This window comes from Peromyscus maniculatus, chromosome 10, assembly GCF_049852395.1.
Source record: "Peromyscus maniculatus bairdii isolate BWxNUB_F1_BW_parent chromosome 10, HU_Pman_BW_mat_3.1, whole genome shotgun sequence".
NCBI classification, from domain to species: domain Eukaryota; kingdom Metazoa; phylum Chordata; class Mammalia; order Rodentia; family Cricetidae; genus Peromyscus; species Peromyscus maniculatus.
This window is the reverse complement of record NC_134861.1, coordinates 10,576,056-10,602,700: the sequence shown is the minus strand read 5'-3', so window position 1 is coordinate 10,602,700 and position 26,645 is coordinate 10,576,056. Positions and strand designations below refer to the sequence as shown.

Below are 26,645 nucleotides of genomic sequence, written 5' to 3'. Positions count from 1 at the left end.
GAGGGATCTATTAGGGTTGGTAGGATATCGGCCACTGCGGACATCCTGGAGTGGTTTTACCGTACTAAAGGAATTAACGTCCTGTGATCCCTGTGACCATTTACCAAATGATGACTAACTCCCTGTGACCAAGTGTACAAGTGTGATCTCATAGCAGATTTCCTAATGGTGCATTTATTATCTTTCTAAAAAATGTCATCCCAGTAAGGTGGGTACGGCACAATAGTGCTTTCAATTTGAGTTCCTTTAATTAGCAGTTCTACTGATGACCATGTTCCTGCTACATTCTATTTCTTAATCTCAGACCTTCCATAATTCCATATACACCTTTTTGAAATCTATTGGAATATTCATTCCACAACTTTAAAACATCCTTTTCCTAGGACATGGTTTTATTTGACATTAAGGAGGCAGTTAACAGAGAAAAACTGTACATCATCTATGTTGATAGTTAATTCCGGGTCATTTTGATCAGGCCACCCTCCAGTAGTCTATCGGGACTCCATACAGATGTTGCTGTGAAGGGTGCAGTCAGGTGCAAGCTGCAAACTATGCTCCTCCTCAGTCTCTGCTCTGTGGCCTCAGGCAGCTTCAGACAGGCCCGCCCCAGTCACATGAGCCAGTTCCTGAAGCTAAGCTCTGTTTTTGCATTCCCCCCCCCCATACCAGAGTACACCCACCCACCTTCCCTCCCTCCTGCTCCTTGCTCTGGAGAACTTTCCAAACAACAAAGGAAAAACAACTTCAAAGTGTGACTGTGGACGTGATCCTGCACCATTCTGCTAACCCGGGACGGGTTAATTTTTCACTTTTGAAAGAAACCTATCACCAGCTTAGTGCTGTGCTCGGGTGACTTTTTTTTTTTTTTTTAATCTTTTAAGAAGGGGCAAGGAGCAGGGATACAGACAAGAGCAGAATGCTTGCCTAGCACGTATGGAGACGATGGAGACTTCACAGACAGTAAAATGAAAAATAAATAAAATTACTGAGTCCTTAGCTAGAAGAATTTCTGAAAGATCCAAGAAGTAATACTACTGACTGGCTACCCAGACTGCAAGAAGCCTGGAGAGTCCATAACAACACTGAAATGTTATCAGAGAAATATCTGAGTCATGAGGGTCACAGAATCTATGACTAAAATCCAGGCAAGAAAAGTGAAAGGGTGGTGGTGTAAAAATGAACATGAGGGTTGAGGATTTAGCTCAGTGGTAAAGCGCTTGCCTAGCAAGCACAAGGCCCTGGGTTCGGTCCTTAGCTCCGGTAAAGAAAAAAAATGAACATGACTTTGTGTGACATTTTGAATAATAATGGCCCCACCCGCCCCTCGAATGTGCATGAAGAGAGTCAGGAATGGCTTCAAAACATTTGTCTTTCAATGAGAACGGCCAGCGTTTAGTCAAGCAATTTTTCTCTTTTATTTTTGTTAAATAAGACTCCAGAGAGTATAGTGCAAACACTCAGTAGAAAAGTTGCAGTTAAGAAATGTACATTCACATTAACATTTCAGTCCATTCACTTTTTAAATAAAAATAGGACAAATTATTCAATTACTTGTCTCAATTTAACAATCTTGAAAAAGACTGGAAGGTGCTCTACAGAGTTGACATAAAAATAGACCCGTATTGATTATACAAATCTATTGTGAGAGGTTACCCAGTGATAGTGAGTTATTGTGACTATAATCATTGCGTTCTCACAGCTACGGACGCATCTGGTAGGTTTACTGCGTGGGAGAAAATGCCCCCTTTGTCCATGCACCCTCCATCCCACTGAGGGACTCAAAGCCTTCTTGCTAAACACAGGACACAGGTGCTTACATGCTTTTTTTTTTTTCTTTTTCTTTTTTAAAGTAAGGAAATCCAGAAGTGGGCTTTGGGCTTATTTAAAAATCAAGATGGAATTACTGCTAAGACATAATGGCATTCCTATTTGTGCAAATTGGTGAGCAATCACCCTAGGTGAGAGGACGGTGGGGGAGGGAGCACGGGCTGAAGGGAGACAGTGGACAGTAAGTGCTGGAGCCACACCGGTTCCCCCAAACCTGGGGTCAGCTGGCAGAGGGGAACGAGGCGCTCCCAACAAGCAGTAGAGGTGACTGGAGGACAAGCCCAAGCCCACCCGTTCTTTTGGGCATGCTACATAATGTCAACTTCAAACTAAGGTGCACACAGTTAGGAATTTCAGGGCATGCAATTCCCAAGTGCACATGGCTTGCATATACTCAATTTTAACAGGGATGAAGGCAACTGAGCAGGCCCCTCCCCCCAGGCATGTGTGCTCCTGGTGGCCAGCTGTGCCCACACTGCCAGTGGTGGATGCAAGAGATGTTGGGGGCTCCCTTGGGGTCCCCACAGGATGGGAACGGTCCCCTGAGACTTGTGCTTCATGGGCCTGGGGCCTGGGGCTGAGTGGAGGCTGCTGGTGGGAGGTGAGAGACAAGTTCTGGCTGCTGTCAAGTCCACTTCCCATGGCAGGGCCGTGGGGGAGGGGGGCACCACCCACAGGCAGACAGAGTGGCCCGCAACTGTTGGCCTAAGAGTTGATTAAGCCTAAGAGATTTCTGGAATCAGTCTCTGATAGCATCTCCACTGAAATGCTAATTCTCAGGAAGTGGCGGGAAATGTTTGGAAACCAATGTATCTGAAGTGGATGCTGCCTGGCGTCAGGAGGTAAAGCTTAGAAGGCATGTGGGATCCCTGTACTTGAGAGGCTGACGTACTTCCTGTCATCCATCATAGTCCCTTCGATGCTTTCTATACAATCCTGGGGAATTTTGTCTAAACTTTCCTTTAATCCCTGGGAAGGCACCCTCACTGCTGTGGCTGCCGGAAGCATATGCTAGAAATGGTTGTAGCGCACTGAAGGTCAGAGCTGTAACTGGAGCCAGGCTGGCTGTGTGAAGGGGGAAAGCCAGTGTGTGGTTTGGGCTCTACAGAAAAGAGTGCTTTAAGAAGATCCCACTGAACACGATGACAGTTTGTGTTTCAGAAAGTTTTAGAATCTCAAGGGCACGGCAAAGCAGGGCCCGCTGAAGCTGGGTGTTCTAAGTTCTTGTCGGGTGTCTGTAACTCTAGAGGCGCGCAACTGATCTGAACGGAAACAGATGGCTCTAATTTAGCAACAAGAAGCCAAGGACTACAGAAACAAACAGCACTTGGCCACAAACTCCAAACGTGGGATGTAAGCAAGCCTTGCCCACAAGGGATGCGCCTCCATGAGGTGCCCTGCACCACGGTAGGCATTATGTACAGTCAATAGCATCAACAATGACCCAGTCCTTACAGAATGCCATTTGCTTAGCAGAGACCCTAGCCGGAAGAGAAAACACACAGGTCGGCCAGAACAGATGAGGCGTGGCCTCTCCCTCTCTGGGTTGCAGTCTCAGGACAACATGTATTTGAGTATTATACCACTTCCTCCACAGGCTGTTCACGGACGTGGATGCCCAGGAATTGCAAAGCTACATGGGAAGACTAGCAATGAATGTTTGATCAATTTACCCACATATCAACCCCCCCCCCCAAAGATGTTAACTAATGGGACAATGATGACTGACCTCCCTGTGGTTGACTGTGGACTTAGCAGGTTAGTAGCATGCTAGAGAAAACTCAGTACATTCATTAGATTTTAAATGACTTAACACTTGTCAGGACAGAGGATGTGGCATGACAGTGGTCCATTTTCTGAATTTTAAGACAGTTTATGAACCACAACTCGTGCTAGCCTCCTGAGTCTTGTTCTTCCCACTGTACAAGGCAGATGGGTGGCAGCTGACAGACATACCAGGTGGAGGATGTGGCCTCCACGGCAGCTCTTATAACTTGGAGGGTAGGAAAGGGCTCATGTACCTGAGGTGGGTGCCACTTTGCTCCTCCCTCAAGAGTTTCGATACACACTCACGCTGGCATCTCTGCACAGTACGCCACATGTACCCAAACCCTCAAACCAACAAGACAAAAGAAATAGGAGCAACAGATTGCCTCAATGCACCTGGGCCTGAATGCTATGATGGCAGTCTCTTTGCAAAAGAGAGTCAGCAGTCCTTACTGGACAGTAGCTCAGGGACAAGTGCCCATCCTCCACCCATCCCCCCCAATGGAGGGTGGGAATTGGCAGGTGCTGCCTCAGTTTATGGGATGCTAAGTGTCCCAAAGGATGGTCAGCTGACTGTATTCAAATTTAGTTTTGGTCCTGCTGTTAATCTTCTTACTCCTAGGGAGAATTTATGTTGTATGAGACATGCACACACATGTTTACACATGTGCACAGGAGCACGCATTGATTTGAACTAAGTATGGCCCCGAGTGGAGTGGTTTGTTGTTTTTCAAGCTACTGGACAAATCTGGTCTGTGTGGAACAGAATGGATTAAAACAGTAAGAAAACATAAAAAATCCAAACGTCTTAGTCTTTACATAATGATCTGTTGACTGGATAATCGTTTATAGTGACAGAACGTGGCACTTGAAGTTGGATCTGAAGTGTTTACCAAATGGACCCCAGAGTGACAAATCTCATATCCTATTATTGGACCTGCCTTTCCGAGGAGTGAGCACACAGGGCTGCTGGAGACCCCAGATATATCCAAAGTACCCCCTGGGTTCTTGGGGAGGCAGAACCTGAGGGTGCAGACACCTGCCTTGCCTGATTCTCTTGTGTCTGTGAGGTGGTGTTTACTGTGCACCTGACCCTGTGAGAGGAAACAGCCGCTACAGCCCATCACATCCTCCTTGCCTCCAGTCCCTAGAGCATCACAGACAGGCCCCAGGCAGGAGTACCCTGTGCGGCTGTCATCAGCCACCAGCAGGACTAGGCCACCCCACATCATCTACATGTGGACATCAAACTCCCCAGAATTCTCCATCCAGTGAGCAGCAGAAGCCTTCCTGAATGTGCCCTTTAGTTCTGTGCCCTCCCTACCCTCCAGGTGGAGCTCCTCTGACCAGGCCTCACACCCTCTGCCTTCCCCTAGGAAGGCTCCTGGGCTCTAGGCCTTGTGCCTCTGGGTCCACACTGGCCTCCTGTGGTACCAGTTGACCACACAGGCACCGAGAGTTGCTTAGGGCCAAAGAGCCTCCATTTCCACCATATTCATCCTGGCAGCTGTGAACATCCTAACACATTTCCTCTCTGGTGCCAAAGAGCTCAGAATGATTCATGAGCAAGATCGTTATCTAGAAGTCTCAGTTCCTAAATAGAGACCTCATTCTGCCCGAAACACAGAGGTTAGCTTCCCCAGGTCAGCTGAGGGCAGCTCCGATTTTGCCTGTTGAACTCTGGGTCCCATCACACCAGCAAGCAGATCCCTGAATCTAAGTCCACCCAATGCAACTCCTCTAACGCCCAGCCTACACACACACACACACACACACACACACACACACACACACACACACACTTTTAACCATCAACCTACCTCCAAGCCTGTAGTTGTAAATGAAAATGAGCTATTGGTTCAAACCCAAAATGGAAACCAAAAGCCAATCACAGTCAGAGAAGCAAGATGCTTCAGGGCCCACATAACACCCAAGCTGCTAGATTTGTTCTTTATTAATTTTACCAAGGCAAACAACTGGGAGAAGGTTTTGGGTTTTTTTGTTTTGTTTTGTGTATATGTGCATGTAAGAGCACTCTTTAAAAATTGAAGCCACTAAAAAGCATGAGCAAGTCAGTTTCTGGGGGTTACCTATATACAACCATTCAATAAAGTAATATATGAGCATCACTTCTGCAGCCTCTCATGGTGCTGATAGGTGAGCAATATATAGAATGTTCTTTCCCTGCAACTGTTATGCTCCCTGTGCAAGGTACACACCTGCTCTGTAAACCCCCAACACCATCGACTGAACACTGTACAGGCTATGAACAAGATCCCTGAGACTCGGAGAGTCCTAGAACCTACCTTGTTGAGAGTGGTGATGGCTGGGAGAATCAAATGAAACCTTCCCTGATTCCACAATCCAATCTGCTCCCCTCTTACCCAGCCCATTAAAGCAAGTCATTTACACAGCCTCTGTAGGTCGATGTTAGGACATGTTATGGCACAAGAGTCCTTCAGATTGCACTTAAATAAAATGTGAACTCTCTGAAGGCTGGCCACATCCACCAACTAAGCCCACAGTCCGAATCCTTTATGCTAGTCAGGGCTCCCTTCCTAGCCCTTTCCTGTTATAACCTCAGGAATCATCCTCTCCAACACAGAGCTCTTCTCCTACCAGGATGGCACCGATAAAAGTGAGATGTGCAACCTTGACTATGGCATCGTTTTCTTTGAATAGTATTCCATGAGTGCCTTGAAATGTTACCTTTTGATGCTCACACCACTGAAACAAACCATTACTACCCTCAGTCAGATGAAGCATCACGACTCAAGGATAGGTACAGATACAGGGTCGGATGGCTGCCCTAAGCTTTATTCCTTAGTGAGCAATAATGTAGGGCTCAGGACTGGTGGCTGGCTCAGTCTGCTCAGCTATCTGGGGGTACCAATCCAAGCTCCAGAAACCAAGAAGCTAGAGCTGGGCCTTCTGGGAGGGGTGGGGACCTGGAATGACAGTCCTCTATAGCAAACTCACATGCATGGGTAGTTTCCGAAGTATCCATCTGCTTGGGCCAGACTTGTCTCTACAGTATAGAGTTATGGTTATTGCTTCTATGACAGAAGGGGTCCGGAAGCCCTGGTGGCTTGGGAGTCCGAGAAACGAGTGGGTGGCTGGGTGTGTGGGGGACATACACCTGCAGGGAGAGACGCTCCAGGAGTGGACCGTCCCAGGTTGGCACAGTCCATGGAAGCGTTTGGAAGCATTCTGGGGCTGGGTTCTACTCTACAATGTCAGGCACGGGAGGCATGCTAGGGTTGAGAAGGGAACACAAAGGGGTCATTTCCCAAGGGCCACAGCATCGCAAGCAAGGGTTGACGTGGGTGCCAGGCTTTTCCTCATTTTTGGTACAAGTGAACAGGAAGCACCTGTAACTGGTGCACTATTTACAGAGCATCTTAAAATAAATAATTTGGAGAGAATCCTACCCAAATGGCTCTAACATTTGTACATGAATATTGTACAAGATTAAAAATAAATAAGGCAATATAATACATTTTTATCACAAATAAAAAGAAAGTCATTTGTCACCAAACCCGGAGGAACATTATGGCTGCACGTGTGGTTCCTGACCTCACAAGAAGTAGGCGGGTTTGGAATTGCTGATGATGGAGATGTCGCCCCTGAAGAAGAGACCCAGCCAAGGCTCCTGTGCGGTCTACTTCGGAACAGTTCTGTGCCCAGAGAAGGCAATGTCATCCTATACGGTTGCTTTCTCTGGCTCTGACCACACTGTGGGTGGCTCTGCCCAAGCACCCATGTGATCCCCATTTTGCACACTTCATGTGCGTGCAACACTACAGGCCCTGGCTGGCTCTGCTTCGAGTCTTAGAGGTCAGATCCAGGTGTCACCGGGCTCCTTCCTGATGGCTCTGGTGATCTGCCTGCTGCTTACTCAGGCGAGGGCCAATTTCAGTTCCCTGTGGGTTGTGGGAGTGACATCCTGGCTTCTCTGCTGGCTGGAGCTGTGGTGCCCTCCTCACAGGTCTCTTCAGTGTATGCTTCACACCTCTCCCAGCCTGTCCATCCTTCTGTTGACTTCTGAGAGGCCATGTGTCTGCACCAACCCCAATGGTGCAGTCCAGGATCCGTTCTCATCCTTCAGCGGCCACCCCAAGTCCCCCCGTGAAGCTCCTTGGCCGACACACACAAGGCCTGGGGCTATCCTGTGGGCATCATCTTTGAGAACCATGCCTCCCTGCCTAACCCGGACAGCCCAGGCACACAGGAGCTCTGGAGGCCCCGTAGCCACTCAGAGGAAACCCAGGCTGCGCTAGAGGTTTTCTGCCATCCTTAATGACCTAGAAGGCCAGGGGCAGGACCACAGCCCACAGAGCCAGGGCTCCAACGTAACTCACTTGCTCTGGGTGCTCCTGTCTGAGCTGACTGCTTCAAATCTGGTCAAGACAAACCGACAGGTGAAAAAGTCCTAGTGGAAAAAGAAGCCCATGAGGCAAAGCTATTCGTCCCAAGGATAGGAAAACGTGGGAGCGGGCAGGAGGCACAAAGAGTGAAAATTTGTGTGCCTTCGCCAGGTTCCGGCTCAGATGAATCTGCCTCTCCTCAGAGCCACCCCCACCCCCACCCCACCCCCACCAGCCTGCAGCTTTCCTGTAAATGCAATCTCTGGTGGAATTCTGGACCACATGAGAAACCCCAAAGCTCTCCCCTGCCCTCAGCCCTACTGGAGCCGGCATCCCCCCAGCACTGCTATATCAAAATGCCAAGCCACAGGAAGTAGACATGACCACCGGAAGAGGCTGAAGCTCCTGGCTCTCCAGCTCTGGACGCTACAGTGGAGTGCGGGGGTCAGTCTGGCCCCGGCTCCGGGTTCTAGCCAGGACAGAATGACAGAAAGGCAGCAAACGATGGCCATACCACACTGCCTGCTATGCTATCATCAGAAAGGCAACAAAACAGGGTGGGCACAGGTCAACATTCCTCTGCAGAAGGTGCCAGAGGGTACCTTTACCATCAACCACAAGCTCCAGCCCATAGAGAATATGCAGTCTTCCCAGCTGCCTCACCCCTACCCTAGGGCACCTGCAGTACAGCCTACAGTCTCAGGTACTTGGAGACTGTGCACGCAGCCTCCGCCTCTCTCCTTCGCTTGACACATGCCACCTGAGTCTAGCCTCGCCTGAGTCTCCCAGGATGGGCGCTGGCTGACCTGTGAAACTACCCAGGCCCCAGCATGGCCACACACTTGAGCCAGAGCTGAGTTGGGAACCAGGGACCCCCACATCTGCACCCTGCCAGGGAAAGCTCTGCCCTAGTCGAAGAAGACAGGACCTTAGGCAGGGGAAAGTCCTTGGGGAGCAGTGAGGAGATGAACCTCTACAGCCGTGAGCAGGCAGGGCTTACGCCCACCTGCCCTGTTTCAAGCTGCCTCCCTTCCTGTGAGTGAGGCTGAGTATCTCCAGAAGCCAGGTTTCATCCAGCTATTCCGGGCCCATTGCTTCCTAGCAGCTCCTTCAGACTCCTGTTCCCCACACTCGCGGTTTTCATCTCAGCTGCAGTCGTGGGAAAGCGCAGATGGGAGACTCCCTTCTTCACTCGGGAGCAGGGATACCACACCTAAGACTCAGGAACGCACACTCTGCCAACTCCGAAACCCCCAAGAGGAGGGGTGGTTATGTCAGAGAAATGATGTCTTCCAGCAAGGAAAGTGCTCGCGGGTGTAGGGAGCCAATCACTCAGCATAAATGAAGGCTTGATTTTTGTGACACTTAACAGTGTCCGAGACACCCCGGGGAAGGCAAATCAGCACACACCCCTCTTCTCTGAATGTGCGGTGGTAGCACGGGAGAAGAGGACTCGCTGTCACAGGAGTCAGAGACCAGCAGGCAAGTGGGGTTGGAAGAGAATGCACAGGCCAGGAGGATAGAAGTTGGGGGGGGGGCGCTGTGGGGCCCCCTGAGGATTCCAGAAGACCTGCCTCTGGCTGTTAGCAAAAGCCTACTCTTGAGGAAAGCCAACAACATCACTCTTCATGCAGTAAGAGGTGGCTTTTCAATTCTTCCTGTCCTGTCCGAGACCTGACGAGCCCTAAGCTGTGCCCATGGTATAAACAACTCAACTTTGATGGCCCTGCCCAGCGGGGCCAACTTCCCAGTCTGGTACTCGAATCTTCTAGCCAGGGTTTGAGCCACCCATAAGCCAGGGCCTACCAGGGCTGGAGCCACCCATAAGCCAGGCTGACTTGGGGCTCAGTCGTGGTGGGCTCCTCTGCCAGATGGACCTCCACAGCTTTTGCCATTGACCATGGAAGATATTCCCAAGGTCCCACCGATGCCAACACTAGCCAGGCATAACCAGGTCACTAGGAAGAGACAGGGCTCCATATGCCCCAAGTGGGTAGCTTGGGCACATCTCCCATTGGCCTCAGGCCACACCTAGACGATGCTTCTTCTCCAGCCCAGCCACTTAGCAACTGCTCCTCTGGCTGGTCTTGGCTGGAGCCATGATGGCGTGTGTCATCCTGGAGCATTCTTGCTATGCATGCATCTCCAGTGGCCCATGGGCTCCACTAGGCTTCCTTCCCTGCTGCTGTGGATGTCAGGAACTGACCAGCGGGGGCTGGGGGAAGCCCCGGCCTCATTGGGGGTCCAGCTCCAGGACACAGTGGGGGCCGTCTGGGCTGGCCTCTCCCATAAGGACACATTCTCCGCTCCAAGCGGAAGGTCCTGCCATGGGAACTGTTTCCATCAGTCCTGCCTTCTAGAAAGTACGTTAGCATCTCTCCCTTCCCCTTGACGCTGACTTTGCCTCTGCACACAAACTGGTATGAGCACCTCTTCAGTAACCGGTGGACCTCCTCAGTCACCTGCCAGTGGAAAGAAGTCAACAGTCTTAAGTCACGCACAATGAGGGTCCTCTGGAGGACAGGAGCTCCCCAGTGTACCCTCTACCCTGCACCCCACTCTCCATCCTGGCTGTTCAATCCCAGCAGTACTTGGACAAAACTACTCTGTATCTGGGCAAGTGGGAGCAACGGGGGCTAAGGACCCAGCAGGGCTTGGGTGAGCCACTGTGGCCACTTTGTGTACTAGCCAGGGTCTATGTGTGACGAGCCCCAATGTTAAGGATAGAGGGGCAGAGGCAGGCTCTCTGGCTGGGGACTCCAGATAGCTCAGCAAAGTAGAGTCTGGTAGGTGCTTTTATCCCACTACTGGGACTGGCAGCCTTAGTTGTTGGGGTCTGCTGGGGTGTAGCTACTAAATGGGGCCTTTGGTAGGGGTCATTAGCACACAGAGGGCAAAGCTAGGAGAAAATGGCCATCTCTTAGCTCTCTTTTCTCAGGCTTCAGACCAGTGTCCTGCCCCCAATAATCCCTGCCTCCCCAAACCAAAGAAAAGATAAAGGATGAGATACACCTGATCCTGGGCATTGCCCTAAGCCAGTACACAAGGCCTCTCTACCTCCTTGTCTCCTCCTATTTATGTTCAAACAATGAAATTGTCTCCAGCTACCTTTTCACACTTTGGCAGAGCTGGGGAGGGTGGTCCTCCCCATTGAATTGAGCACTAGTGTAAGAGATACCAACTATGAGCCTTTTCTATCAAATACTAGAAAATGTATGTTTAGGACAAAAAATTCAAACCTTTTTGTCTCCTCTACCTCGTCAGAGTTTTATGCAAATATTTTAATCCTCAATCCCTGCAAAACATTTGTCTACACAAAGACTGACTGCGGTCTCCAGTAATTTGATGGCCTAGAGTAGTGGACCCGTTCCCTTCCTCCTTTATTTCCCGTGAGCCATTTTTTTTTTTTTTCTTTTCAGACTAATCAAACAGACTGTGCGGTTAGACCCCAGCCAACGGGGAAAAGACACAGTCACTACCTGAGTTAGAATACAACCCAAATGCACTTCCTGTCTTGGTGTTTGCTCTTTTGAGTGCACCTTTTGATCAAGAGTAAAGTTTGCCTTGTCCAGACACTTCAGTTGGAATGGTGGTCTCTTTATTTGCAACCCTGAACTTACATCTGACTCTAGGATGCCTAGAAGAGGGAAGGAAGACTGAGGCATTGGGTGTCACAGGGAGACCTTTGAAGAAGGTCATGTGGGAAGCCATACTTGGGGCAGAGGAGCTGGGCCACAGTCAAGCTCAGAGCAGATTCTAGTAAGAGATGCAACGTTGGCTTCAGGCAACAGCTCAGTTGGATACAGGATGGGCTCTGTGATAGTAGATATTGGTTGTCAACTGTGATGATTGATACTGTTTGTCAACTGTGATGGTTGATATTGGTTATCAACTGATGGTTGCCAACTGTGATGGCTGATATTGGTTGTCAAACTGTGATGGTTGGTATTGATTATCACAAACTGTGATGGTTGTCAACTGTCATAGTTGATATTGGTTGTCAACTCTCATGGTTGATATTGGTTGTCAACTGTCATGGTTGATATTGGTTGTCAACTCTCATGGTTGATATTGGTTGTCAACTGCTAAATCAGGAAATCACCTAAAAGGCAAGCTAGTGGGAACACCTATAAGGGGTTTCCTTAACCAGGTTATGTGAAGGGGGAAGACCCACCGTAAATGTGAGTGACAGGTCCAGTGGCAGACAGACAGAAGACGGTTTGAGGGGAAGAGCTTTGCTTTTGCTGCTTGCTTTTGTGTTGCCCTCCCATGCCACCAAAAGGGTCATCTACCCTAATTGCATCTTGCTGTGAGACCATCTGCCCTATTGCTGCTGCTGCCATTGCTAACATTAGAATGCAGCTTCTTTGACCTTCCAGTGTGGAATGAAGACTGGTAGCTCTCCAGCAACCTTCCAGGCCAGCAGCAGCAGCCCAGGACTACTGAGAAATCCAGCCTCAAGACTCTCAGCTTCTCCAATGTGAAGACAGACATTGTTAGACTACCCAGACCATGTAGTATTAAAAAAAATCTAATCAAACCCCCTTTAATATATATTTATCCTACCAGTTCTGTCCCTCTAGAGAATCCTAATACGTTGTTTTTATTCAGACATTTTACCATAGCAACAGAAAATGAAACTAAGACAGAAGTCCAAATTAAGAAGTATGCTGTTGCTGTGATAAACCTGTGTGGTTCTTAAGCTGTTGGGATGTTACACACAGCTGGAATATGTAAGAGTTTAAAACTCTGGGCTAGAAAAGCCATTGAATATTGGAAGCAGAGCTTAATGGGCCATTTCTTTGGTATTTGGTAAACAGGAATGCTGAGAGAAATATGGAGCATGGAGGCCAGGTTCATGGTGTTTCAGGGGGTATCAAGGACTCCATCAGGCACTGGGCTAACAACCATCTGTGTATTTTGGCCAAAAATCTGCCTCCATTCTGTTGTGTCCTGAGAACCTGGGTGAAGCAGAATTTAAAAATAATGGGCTGGTTCACTTGGCAGGGGAAATTTAAGGAGATGAGGGCATTTAGCCTGGTGTGAAGAAAGCAGCTGTGATTATTAAAGAGATCAGCAGGACTGAAGAGAAGCCATCTACAATGCTCTGCAATGGCAGTGGCGGCCGGAGGGCAAAACTTTACCCATTACTTTGTAAAAATCCCAACTTATTTAAATGAAAAGGAAGCCTGGCTAATGGTGTTCTCTGTTCCTTGAACACAACTGCCTGAATAAATGCTTCTCTAGGGTCAGGTGAAACAGAGATAGCTGGTCCAAGGAGTCTGGGCTCCATCCTGAGAGAGAGTGGCAGAGAGAGCTTGGCAGGGTCATCTATGTGTGCTGGTTTTAAAGGCATAGAGGATGAAAGACTGAGGGAGTCTGGAGTACAGTCAAAGCCTGGCAACATGAGGCAGGGTCGGAGTCCCTGCATAGAGGTCCCAAGAGGCTACTGTGCACTCCGGGAAGCTGTTAAGGTGAGGCCTCAATTGCAATGGAGACCCTGGCTCTTAGAGAAGCCAAGGTGGGACATCCAGCAAGGAGGGCTGTGGGCAAGGAGGGCTGGCTAAACCGTGAACTATGTGCAGAGCTACAGGGGGAGGTCTACCCACACATTTAGGGGCCCAGCTGATTACATTATGAACCTTGAATACTCAATATAGGATTTAGCGTTGGCCCTGCTGGATTTTGGTTTTGCTTTGGTACAACTTTCTTGCTACACCCGGCTTCTTCCATTTTCGAAGAGGCATGTTTACTCTGTGTCAGTACATGCTGGAAGAGTGTAACTTTTGAAATTTGATATTTGGACTTTTACACTGTTGTTGCCACTAATGACTATGGAAGATTTTTATTTTGGCTGGAATACACTTTAACATGGTCTTGCGCCTATGGGACCAAGGAATGGAAGGTTGTGGCTCAGAAGGGATTTGTGTTTGAGCCTCGAGTTGACAAGGGATGCCAGTGGTGTGACGTTTAGTATGGTCAACTGGACAGAGTCTAGAATCCTTGGGAAGAGGGTCTCTGGGAATTGCCTGTGGGGGATTAATTGAGGATGTTAATTGATATGGGAAGACCCATCTTAATTGTAGGTGGGGCCTGGGCTGTGTACGCGGAGAAATCGAGCCGAGCACCAGCACGCATGCACCATTGCTCTTTGGACTGCAGACACGCAGTGCCATCAAGTTCCTGCTGGCCTGACTTCTGTCCTGATGGGCTGTACCTAGAACAGCCGTGAGCTAAGAGAAACCCTTTTTCTAGTGAGTCGCTTTTGCCAGGACATCTTACTACAGTAACAAAAGGGGGAAGCCTCCCTTGGCAATGACTGGTCCAGGGAAGGCTGGAGGGGAGTGTAAGCATACTCTCCAAGGTGACAGCAGACTCCATGTCCTAGACAGAACAGCAGTGGTAGCTGTACCACTATGAGGATGCTCCTCGGCACACAAAGTTATGCATGTCATTGGTGAAGACAGTGCATTTTATGTGTATTTTACCACAATAAAAGAAATCTGAAAAAAAAATCAAAAGACATGTCATCAATGCAAAAAACGCAGAGCTGCTAAGGGGCACTGGGACTTGGTGCTGGAACTAGAAGCTGGGTCACGTGCTTGTACCTCACTGTGCTGCGGGATGATGGAAACTTTGGGGTAAGCTGAAGGATCAATGCCCAGTAGGCCACAACTCCGTAACTATGGAGTCAGAAAACCCTCTCTGTAACAGTGGCCTAGGCACAGCAGGGGACCTGCACTACCTCTCAAGTGTCCTGGGTTCAGTGTCTGCTTCCTACAGGTCCTGAAACCAGGAAGAACGCACCAGAATAATAAGAATGTCCCTCCAAAACCCTGGAAGGCTGCAGTTTTTGGTAAGTGGCAAGAGGCCAAGGCACCATTTATAGGTTTATAGGTTGCTTTATGCAACCAAACAGAGCTACATCTAAATGGCAGGTCTCCTGTTATTCTAAGGGGAAATACTAAAAGCTGGACTATCCCCACAGTGATGAGGATCATAAGCCCACCTTTCAGTGGCTCCTAGAAGATATCATAGCCACTGAGTCTTGTCCTATCTGAGTGAAGCTCCTCAGACAAGGGCGTGTTCACCATCCTCCTCTTCAAACAGAGGAGAAACATCTCTTCCCTCCTATGCTCCTACAGCAGCTGAATAGTGACCCTGATTTTTTGTTTGTTTGTTGCTTTTGAAACAGCATCTTACAATATAGCACTGGCTGTCCAGGAACTCCCTCTGTAGACCAAGCTGGCCTCGAACTCACAGAGATCCATCTACCTCTGCCTCTCAAATGCTGGGATTAAGGTGTGTACCACCAAGCCCAACTGTGACCATGATTTTGAAACTAGGGAGAGCACTTTAGGGATGCTGGACGTTTGCATTGCAAAGTGGCCATAAACCTCCAGTTAACTGTAGCCCAAAGGAGACTGGGAGAAGGGAGGTCTGGGATATAAAGTTGGGGGGAGGGGAGGTAAGCCAGACTGTCAGGCCACTTAGTGCCCCCTGATTTACTGGGATCCTCACGTTTACATCTGCTCACTCAGGAGTGGCTGCATAAAAAAATCAAACAGCAAAAGCAATCGGTCAGGCTTAACAGTGTCGTCCAGCTCCCCGGCAGACACCAGGATACTCAGCTTGATCTGCCCTGCCACTCACTGGCCACAGACCCCAGGATCCTTGATGCCTCAATGTCCTTACCAGCTGAATGGGTCCCCGTGTCTTTGGGATTTCTGGATGATTTACCTGGATTCTGCCCTGGACCCCAGTGCTGTCCATCCGACTGGCCACATTGACTGTGTTTCCCCAGATGTCGTACTGGGGCCTGCGAGCGCCAATCACTCCAGCCACCACAGGGCCAACGTTGATGCCTGGAAAATAGCCACAGAATGGCCTGTGGGCAGCCGGAAGAGTGTCATCGGGTAGCCTGGGCACTGATGCTGTTCCTTGTGAAAAGGCATACCCTTCAGTCTCGGCTTGAGGGCCACAGAGAGCCAGCCTCCTTTCTAAAGGGGGCCTCCAGCCTAACACAGGTGGTAGCAATCCAAACCAGTCCAAACCAGTCCAGACTTCCCCAGGTAGGCCAAGGGGCCGCCCACCCAGCATCTGCCACCATACCAGCAGCAGCACTGGCCATCAAAGCAGTTCCTAATCCCAAGGAAAAGCCCCAGCCTGAAGTAATAAAATTGACGCTAAAAAGGCTTTAACTAATAAACTTACTTAGAAGGTGAGTAGTGTGCGAACGGGCTTGTTAGAAACTCCAGGAAGAGATGTTGGTACCTCAGTTGCTGCTTAGAGTTGCTGAGAAAATTTCTGGTCAGGTTTGTTCACCAAGATTGACCTCTAATTAGGCTCCATCCCCATAACAGAAGGAGACAACCCAGCCATTAGGCCCATCCCCATATCAAAGAGCATGCCTCTAAGGGCAGCTCAAGGGTGCAGAGTCTGGGGTCACAACCACATTTAAGCCCTGGTGTTCCATTAAATCCCCTGTGGTGATCTTATCAGGAAAAGCCTAACTCTGCCAAGTGGGCAAGATGAACCAGGGTAACTATTTGAAAAGAACAACACTGGTGTAGTTAAGAAAGAATTCTGGCGATCTCTTTGCTGTGTAAATCTCCCATTTGCCCAAGGGGCCAGACTTGCTGTCTCTGGTCTCAGTTTCAATTGTTCTGTGTACCTGGGGCCGGGATCTGGGAGAGATTTAGGGAGGACAGTGCATATGAAATGCACAAGCCTAAGGTCTATGTAAGCTAGGGGAAAAAATCTTCTATTCCTCACTAGCTCCTCTTTGGGCATTAGCCAGAGCTAGACACATGTTATCATCAAAGATCTTTCTTCTCCTCCTTCTTCTTCCTGTGTGGAGTGGATTCTCACTAGAAGGACATATTTCTCCATCACTGCCACTTTGTACCTTGTGCAGAGTCCTGCTCTGGAGGTCACAGTGTGCCTTACCTCCAGGTACATCTCCTCTGTCCCCGAACATAGTAGTAGCTTCCTAGGATATTGCTCAGAGTGGGGGCCCTAGCACCAAGTACAAATGCAGATGTCCAGAGAGGAGGTCATGAACCCCATCTCTTTCTACAGGTCAGGGTCCAGTTGGCCTCAAGGACCTGCACGGCTCCACAGCATCTCCTCTGGTCCAGGTACACTGAAGTCAGAGTTACCATTTGTGAGAACTCTGGCAAAGTGCTCACCTTCTCTGGGTGGGTTTCTTTCCCTGTAAATGCTCTGTGCCATCCCGGCCTGGCCTGGCCTTAGTGGGACATCTGCTGTACTCTCGTGACAGCCTGCAGGTAGCTACCCCTGCCACTGGGGCTGCCTGGCCTGCATGGATGCCACTTCCTGCCTGTCTATCTGGGTGTGTGAGCCAATGTTTCTGAACTTCCTCTGAAGTCACAGGCACAAGCCTGGTGGCCCTGGAGGACAACCCTGGGCCACTTCTCAAATGGCTGATAGGATTCTAGGAGCTACCTTTGTGAATCTCGGCCACCTATACCTAGGTAGGGGAACCAGGGCAGGGGCTGACCAGCTTGGAAGTAGAGCCATAAGGGACTATCATCCAATCTCCCTGTGGGACCAACCCAGGGGCCAGGGCCGGGACAGAGGAATTTCCTACATATCCAGTCTGTACCTTGTCATATTAGCATTTGCACTGAGCCTGAGGCCCGGGAGGAGACTGGTCCCAGGAAAAGCCAGGGCTGCTCTGCCCCTGTCCTCAGGGGACACCTTGTTGAAACGGCTTGCTTCTAAGGTCACTGACACACCACCTGCTGTGAAGCCAGTCACCTCCCATCACCCTTGCACCCAAGCACAATCAAGCGCCATTTTTAGGGCTACTGGACGTTTGCATTGCAAAGTGGCCATAGACCTCCAGTTCATTGTAGACCAAACAAGACAGGGAGGAGGGAGGTCTGGGATATAAAGAGAGAGAGAGAGGTAAGAAGAGAAATTATCTAACTCTAACGTAACTGGATTCTAGATGAGTAAGAGTTTTTCTGACAGTCTACATCTCAGGTGAGAGATGAATTTCTTTCTGTTTTTTAGATGTATTTCTTTTATGTCTATGGGTGCTCTATCTGCATGTATGCCTGCAAGCCAGAAGAGGGCATCAGATCCCACTATAGATAGCTGTGAGCCACCACGTATTGCTGTGAATCAAACTCTGGACCTCTGGAAGAGCAGCCAGTGCTCTTAACCACTGAGCTATCTTCCAGCCTCCAAAGCCAAATTACTAACAGGGTTTGGTAAACAGGAGAAAAGGCCCTGGGTACCAAACAGTTTCCCCTCTTAAGTCACAGCCAAGGAAGGAACTGCCGGGGCCCTGCTGCTGGCTCCCCTCCAAAACCTGTTTTCAAAGGGACCTGCATGCCTTAGCTAGTGACCAGGGTGGTGATGGAGGAGCCTGTGCCCAGGTGACGAAGAATACTGAGTGACTGCGGCAGTGAATGAAGAGGCTTACTGCGTCTCTTGAGCTGCATAACGAGTCCTTACTCCTAAATCCCTTTCTACAGCAGTGCGCTTCCACAAACCCCCTTCAGAGACAATGCTGTCCCCATGTGCTCCTGACCAGCACGGCCCCTTGCTTGTGACGCCACAGGCCTACACTGACTCTGCTCCCAGCATCTCCCATCAGTGACAGAGACGAGTCCAGAGTCACCTACCGACTCGGAGAACAAAGTCGTTGTAGGACTGGTAGTTGATCTCATCCAGGACATCAAACATATCGATGGCAAAGTCTGCCAGCGTGCTCAGGTGGGAAGAGATGGACTTCTTAGCCTAGGCATGAAGAGACAGAACAGAAGTGTGCAGGGTGAGTGCCAACACAGGAGGGCATCGGGGACCACCTGGACAGGTCCTGGGGCTGGGACTTAATTCCTACAAAACACAGCAGCCCTGGAAATAGCAAGTGCTCTTGGTACCTGGCTGGGGACACACTGATTCTCTTATTCTACAGGTAGAGAGCTCAGGATAGTGCCCAAACTATGGCTTCTGCCAGACCCAGGCAGAAACCACCCAACGCCATGCTAGTCCAGACCACGCCTCTCTGGAGGTATAGGGAACAGCTCCTGGGACCGGGATGTTAGGTGCCCAGATGCCTATTTGGACAGTGCTGTCAATACATGTTGCAGACAAGCCAAACAAAGACCTTAGATATATGTCGGTGAGGGGCGCCAACTCCCTTCCTGGAGACTGAAACTGCATATGTGTGAGTGTGCCTGGGCAACCAAGTCCCTTTCATTTGTAAAACAGTGATGGCCACAAAGGTTTCTAAATTGTATTTATCCAGGAGACTTTTTGTCTTCAGTATCGGGGAACTAATGTTCTTAAAACAACATTGAACAGGCTTTATTTTATTTATTTATTTGTTTGTTTGTTTATTTTGTTTTGTTTTGTTTTGTTTTGTTTCCCTATGTAGCTTTTTGCGCCTTTCCTGAAACTCGCTTTGTAGACCAGGCTGGCCTCGAACTCACAGAGATCCGCCTGCCTCTGCCTCCCGAGTGCTGGGATTAAAGGCGTGCATCACTACTGCCTGGCAAACAGGCTTTATTTTTTAAAGAACTTTAATTTATATGCAACTGAGCAGATGACAGAGTCTCCATGTAGTGACCTCCTCTGCACACAACTGAATAGTGCTAAATTCTTGCATCCCAGCGGCACATCATTTGCTACAGTCAGTGAGCCAATACTGGCATATTATCGCCAACCTACAGCTACAGTCAACGTGAGAGCTCACCCTTGATAGTGGATATTCTGCAGGTTTGACGAAGGTATACTGTCACGCATCCACCAGTACAGTGTCACACAATAGCTTCCCTGCCCTAAAACCCCTCTGTGCTCTGCTGGGCCATTCCTCCTTCCACCCCACACCCAGAAGCCACTAATTCTGCCTCTGTAGTTTCGTCTCTTTCAGACAGTGCCACACGGTACCTTAAGGTCACACGGTGTCTCTTTGTCATCTGCATACTTCCATTTAATTTTACGGACATGTCAGAATGTCTTTATCTATTCACCTCATGAAGGAAATTTTGTTTGCTTTCAGTTTTTTAATGATGATGGGTAAAGATGCCATGACTATTTATGTATAGGCATCTGAGTGGATGTGAGTTTGCATCTCATTTTGGTAAGTATTAAGGTCTGCAATTGTGGGGGTATGTGGGTAGTGGTAACGGTCTAATTGACTTTGTAGGAAGCTGCCGAACGGTCTCCACACAGGCCACAACATTCTGCCTTCCCACCAGTAAGGAACAAGAGTTCCTGCTGACCCTCATCCTTCCCAGTACTTGGTGGTACCAGAGTTCTGGACTTTGGCTGTTCCAATAGGTCAGTGTAGTTCTACGCCAAAGCTTTCATCTCTTCCCTAAGAACGTAGGATACAGGCCTTCTTTTTATGTGCTTCCTTGCCTCCGTGGATCTTCACTGGTGAGACACCTATCCAGACTGCCCACTTTTTAACTAGGTTGGCATTTTTCCTATTTATTAATCTTATTTTTTTTTAATTTTAAATATAAGTCTTTTATCGGATAGGTGGCTTGAAAATCTTCTCCCAGCCTGCAGACTGACTGTTCATTCTCAACAATACTGCTTACAGAGTAGGAACTTTTCATTTAATGAAGTTTAACTAACCCTTTCTTTCAGAGATCATGCTTTGGGTGTTATATCTAAAAAGAACCATCCAAAGTCAAGACCATCTAGATTTTCTCCCATGCTATTGTCCAGAAATTTTATAGATTTTTTTTTTAATTTACATTTAGGTTAATCACTGGACTCAAATTAATCTTATGAAAAGTAGAACATCTTTACCTTAGTTGTATTTTTGCATATGAATATGCAATTGTTATATTAAAAATAGAGACCAACTAAGCATAGTTATATGTGTCTCCTTCTGGGCACTCTATCCTGTTCCACTAATCAGTTTGAAATATCCCCCAGTACACTACACTGTCATGATGGCTGTAGCTTTCTAGTTAGTTCTCCAGTACTGTCTTGGCGCTTCTGGATCCTTTGTTTTTCAGTATAAATTTTTTAAGTTCAGTTTGTCAATGTCATGAGGTATCCTGATACAATTTGGATTGAGACTGGATGAATTTCACTAATCAAATTTATAAGCACTGATATCTTGACAGCAGTCATCCTTCCCATGAAGGGACACAGAATAGTCTGCCTTATAAAGATCTTGCAAATACCATGCTATATTTATACCCAGAATTATATTTGACTGCTAATATAAACGGTGTTGTGTTTGTAACTTCAAATACCAAGTGTCCATTGCTACCACACAGGACTGACTTTTACATCTGAACCCTGTACCCTGCAGTCTTCCTATGCTCATTCATTAGTTCATTAATTACAAGAGTGTCACTCGCCCATCCCCCCACCCCACCCATCATTGGTTCTTTCAGGTTTTCTACATACATAAAATCATGTCATCTGCAAACAAAGATAGTTTTCTGTCTTCCTTAAAAGTACATAGGTGTTTTATCTCCTTTTCTTGTCTTGTGGCCTTAGCTAGAACTTCCAGAACGCTGCTAAATATTAGTGGTGGGAGAACGGGGTATGGTGGTGTACACTACAGTCCCAGAAGTCAGGAGCTGGAGGAAGTAGGATTGGGATTCTTTGCCAACTTGGGCTACATGGTGGTTCAAGTCCAGACTAGACTAGTTAGCACAATCCTGACTTTAAAAATTAATGATAATACTAATACCAATGCTGGTGAGAAGGGTATCCTTGCAATGCTTCTGATCTTGGGCTGGGGAGTTTTTCTCCATTAGATATAATGTTAAGATGTGGGGTTTTATGTATGCTCTTTGTGCAGTTAGAAGTTTCCTTTTTTCTGAGTTTAATAACTTTTATTCAGGAACGGGTGTTGAAGCAAATGGATTTTTTTTTTTTTGCATCAATTTTTAGGATCATATGTTGACAGGGTGAATTTCAGAAATTCATTTTGGAATGTTACACCAGTCTTATATATCTGGAATAAATCCATGGCCCTTGTGTAGAATTCATTTTACTTACTATTTGACTCCGTTTGATAACGTCTGATGAGGAATCCATGCATTTACATTTATGAGAAATAAATACTGTCTGTGGTTTTCCTTTCTTGTGATGTCTTTGTCTAGCTTTGGTGTGAGGGTGTGACCTGGGATGAGTCAGGAAGCCTTCCCCCTGCTTCTGTCCTTTGGAAGCGACCAGAGGTGACTAGCATCCTTCACATGGCCTGCTGACTCTGCTCTGGGAGACTAATCACTGAACCAATCTCCTTGGTAGCTGCAGACCCACTTCATTCTCACGTTTCCACTTTATGGGGAAAAGTTTCCAGCATTCCAAGGCTGGGAGCTAAGGGAGATAACTGGGGAGGAGGGCTTAAAATTGAGGGCGTTGCTAAAGCTAGGTATCTAGAAGGACCTGGCTAATGGCAAGATAGCCTAGGATCTTCTCCCCTAATCCAACACAGAGAAACCAACCCCAGTATGGGGACCTGCCCAGGGTGCCAGAAACATCTGCAACAGAGCTAGGCCCAGGCCTGAGCAAGTGGCCTGGGAATTACTTACCCTGGTTCCTGCTGTGGGCGCCAGCCCCACGGCAGCCATATAGGTACTCCCAATGGTCTTAATCTTCTCCAGGTCCTTGTAAAAGTCCTTGTCCATGAGCTTTGATTAAAATACAAAACTGTTAAGCATCACTGAACACTGGAGAGTGGTCATATAGTCATCATCCACTAGGGGGCAGCAGAGGAGGTGGCCATCAAATAGTTGCACAGCAGCTCCTCTCTGGTCTGTTTTGTGTCACGCAGTAGGTATGAAAGAGGCATCAAGGAAGCATAGGACAATCTACGTCCCTGAAGCCAAGCTCATAGTCACTGGGGAGAAGAGGATCTTCAGTGCTGGGGAAGGCACAGAGCCTGGTGGGGGAAGGGCCTAGAAGTTCCCACCTGTACACCCGGAGTGGAAGCTGCCCAGCCCTGGTCCCTATCTTAGAGTCAATATGTTCTGTCTTAACTGTCACAGCTGTCCTGGACCCTAATGGAGACACAGCAGACGCAAGCAGGATTTGGGTCCAAGAAGAATCATCCCTGCTACCCCGCAAGGAGATGCTGCTGCATGGCCTCACCTCATCGAAGTCGGCAATGATCTCATTGAGGAGCCGCAGACACTCAACCCCCATGTTGTTGCCGTCCAGCTCGATGTAGAAGTCATTGAAGTTGGGGATGGAGGCGAACATGACGCCCACTTGGGAGTAGGACTGGTAATAGAGGTCCTGCAAAGGTCAAAGAGGTCAGCCCCACCATGCCATGCGAGGTATGGCCAAGTCACAGGAGCAGCATTTGGAAGGGGGGCAAAAGAGCCCGGCCATAGGGGCAGTTGGTTCTACAGAGAAGGAAGAAACACTGGAGACCCCAGGTCGTTCACTGCACTGCATGGGCAAGTCCTGAGCGGTCAGCTTTGTCCTTGAGCCTAGCGAGGTGAGGGAATAGCAGGTGTCGGGGGTGGGGGGGTGTTCATGGCTCTAAAGGTCAGCTGAGGGCACAGAAACACCAGCAGTTGCTTCCGGCCAGCCGGCCGGGCAGATTAAGGCTGAACCTCCAGGCTTTGTTCCTGCCCCTAGAACCTTAAAAGCCAGCCTGGGTTTCTTTACTTATGAGCTTGGCCTTTGTGAGCATCTCCCTTGTGCTACGCTGGCGCTGGCGGCTGCAGTAACTGCTGCAGGCAAGGCTGTGAGAAGCTCTCACCAGACATGCCCCGAAGACAAGGGAAGGGAAATCTCCAGATGTTTCAAGCAGACATAACAGATAGTTACACACACAAGCACGTTCTGCTTTTTCAGTACATGCTATCCCCAAATGAGGGAAGCGACTGGAAACGATCCAAACTTGAAAAAGAGGTTTTCCTCTCCGAATTTGGTTTACTGAAGCCCACTTTCCTCCTCTGGTGTGTGACGAACACTACACCCAGCCCACACTCAAAGGGAAAGTAAGTGGAAGAAATGCACACCTGTCAACCTAAGCTCCCCAGAGTTGCCTGGTGGCCCAGAACCTATCCATTTCCGGGGGGACTGGCAGGGAGACCAGGCAGGGAGCTGAGCAGTTAAATCAGGGGATTCTGAAGGTCAAAGAGGTCTCCAGTTGCAGAGGAAGCAGAGGGCCAGGAGTGGGCCATGCTGAGCCAGCCTTCCAGCTACAGACCCGGAAGTCCTGTCACCCAGCAGGCCCCTCGAGACCCTCCCACTCACCATGTTCCGGGGATTGGACATGAGGAAGTGCTGTGCGACGTGGGCGGGCAGGAGGTTGAAGAGGATCCTCTTGTTGTCCAGCTTTACTCTCTCCATGTCATCCCGCTCCTCTTCAGCCTGGGGGTCACGGGGTCATGAATCCCAAGCATGCACGATGTCCTCACCCTCCCACCATGACACCTCCATATAGGAAAGACTGGGGGTGATAAATTGAGGTGATAAAGGATTTACCAATACGCTTGCTTAGGAAATATTAAGTTAAACAAAGTGGACTCTAGCTGAAGGAGCGCTGCCTCGAATTTACCCAGAAAATAAAGAGCACACTGAACAGGCTTGTTAGGAACCGTAGGAGATATTGTGTACCTCTAACATCACTGAACTTCAGGCTTGCTGGGAACATGTTCCTGCTAAGATTTGTTCACCAGGATTACTGCCAACTAGGTCCTATTTCCATATCAAAGAACATGCCTATATCTTGGTTCTCTCACTAAGAAGAGCGTAATTCTGCCAGATAGGATGACCCAGGTAACAACTACTGGAAAAGAACAATGTTGATCTACATTAAAAATTACTGTGACAATATCATTATGTAAAAATCTCCAATTTGTCCTAATTGGCCAGACTTGAAGTTTTCTGTGTCTGTTTAGTTGCCCAAAGTATAACTTTATATGTGGAATGTTGATGCTTACGGCCTATATAAACTTTCTGTTAAAAGTTTCTGTTCATGGCTTTGTGCATTAACCAGAACAGGATGCACGCTAGAGTAAACGGATTTTTCCTTGTTCCCCAAGTGTCTACAGTAAATTCTCATGGTTGGGGGGAGGGAGAATGCGGCTTCAATCTCACTAATCACCCATGCAGGGCTCTAGATGTATGGGTGGTCCACATGAAGACTCTTCATCTTTCACACCAGACACACGGACCGGAGCCTTAACGCAGGATTAAAGGATTCTCTGTCCCCTCGCTGTGACTTTCAGTGGTTGATAATGGCTCTCTCATTTTCAGGGTCTACTCCCCAAATCCCATTCCTGTCTCTTGAACACCTATTGACAACTTATGTACCCACTAGAGACTGCACCAGCCCCAAGGCAGGCCTCTAGTCTGCCTCGCCCAGAAGACTCGGCACCAGGTGGCTGATACCTACCTCACCAGGACACCAGATTACCCGCCAGAACTTCTGTGGCCTCCACAAGAACTCACATCCCACTAGCACTGGGACAGGAATGTTTTGAGAATTGGTCTGGGGTGGATCCAGTGCATCCCAGTGAGTGCATGTTCTCTGAACCAGAAACAGGGGATGAAGCACTAAGGACTACCAGGCAGTCATAGTCTGTTCATCATGAACTATGGCTCTACAGAGCTAGGAAAAAAAAAAAAAGGTCAAGGATGGTCCTATGCATGGGCCACCATGAGGTTCCAGGGATGCTATCAGTGGGGGCCAGTGGCCTACAGTATGCCGAAGTTTTCAGAGAGGGAAGCTGTATATCTCTGCTACAAAACCTGACTCTCTAAAAGATTTGGCTTGAGAAATAGTCTATGTATGTGTGTTATCATTTATGAACATTAAACTCCTGGTATAGTAGAAATGCCACCGCAGTGCCTTTGATGTTTGGGGCCTGCCATGGAAGCCATCCAGGGGCCACTCCCATGTGGTAGAGTCAGTGATGTGCAGGGCAGGACAGGCACACTTCTGTGCTACAGCATCTTTTCATCTATCTTTAGAACCACTGTTCCTAGGGCTGTGTTTGTCAAAGGCTTTGGGGAAGGCTACTCTACTTTCCCTAGAGTTGACTTTACCGGTTACATGCTGCTAGATTTCCTGTTGTGACACTACCAGTCAACCCAAGAAGTAGTGATTCCAAGGAGCAATGTGAGGAAGGTTTGAGCCAAAGAGTTGTGACTGTAGTGTGAAAGTCCAAGCCTAGTGCAGTGGGCCCTAAGTGACTCGTTTTGTTTTTTGTTTTTAAACAAGATCAATGAACTAGCAGAACCCAATAGAAAGGGGCAGACTGCAGTGCACAGACACACAAGAAAGACAGCCCTGGGCCCCAGACTCCAGGTCAAACCAGAGGTGACACTGGCCGCCACCACCCACACAGGCTGGAGCCCACTCTGCAAACAGAACGACATGGCCACTGGAAATTCCAAATGGGGGCTCAGAGTCCATGACCTCTGTTGGGAAGAAAAACAACGTAAGGGGACTGGGCATGCTTTTGCCCGGAGCCACTGTCAGGTGGTTCTCTGGCAATGAGTGTCCCATGAGTGGGTCTGTGACTTGCTCTGGGTCTCTCTCCAAGGTCAGTGGCCTCTGACTTCCGGCCTCAATCTTTTCATCCACCGTTCCTGTCAACAGAATATTGCAAACACCCTCTTCCCCATAGGAAATGTATTACTAATTATAGTTAACACGCTGAATACTAGTGCACCCCAAAGGAGAGCCTTTAAAGGGTAGAATTAAGA

The 26,645-nt window shown here is 48.5% G+C and overlaps 1 protein-coding gene across 1 annotated transcript in view; it reads right to left on the bottom strand.

Annotated features, from left to right (window-relative positions):
• Positions 1 to 1,391: 1,391 nt before the first annotated feature.
• The window catches only part of Adcy1 (adenylate cyclase 1), a 129,624-nt gene continuing 104,370 nt past the window's right edge, over positions 1,392 to 26,645 (bottom strand). Inside the window, exons 15-20 of the mRNA XM_006973013.4 lie at positions 24,186 to 24,302; positions 23,067 to 23,213; positions 22,508 to 22,606; positions 18,620 to 18,734; positions 15,702 to 15,826; positions 1,392 to 10,423 (exon numbers count right to left, since the gene is read on the bottom strand). Coding sequence (XP_006973075.2) covers positions 10,127 to 10,423; positions 15,702 to 15,826; positions 18,620 to 18,734; positions 22,508 to 22,606; positions 23,067 to 23,213; positions 24,186 to 24,302 — 900 coding nt within the window. The 3' untranslated portion in view covers positions 1,392 to 10,126. The remainder of the gene's footprint in view (positions 10,424 to 15,701; positions 15,827 to 18,619; positions 18,735 to 22,507; positions 22,607 to 23,066; positions 23,214 to 24,185; positions 24,303 to 26,645) is intronic.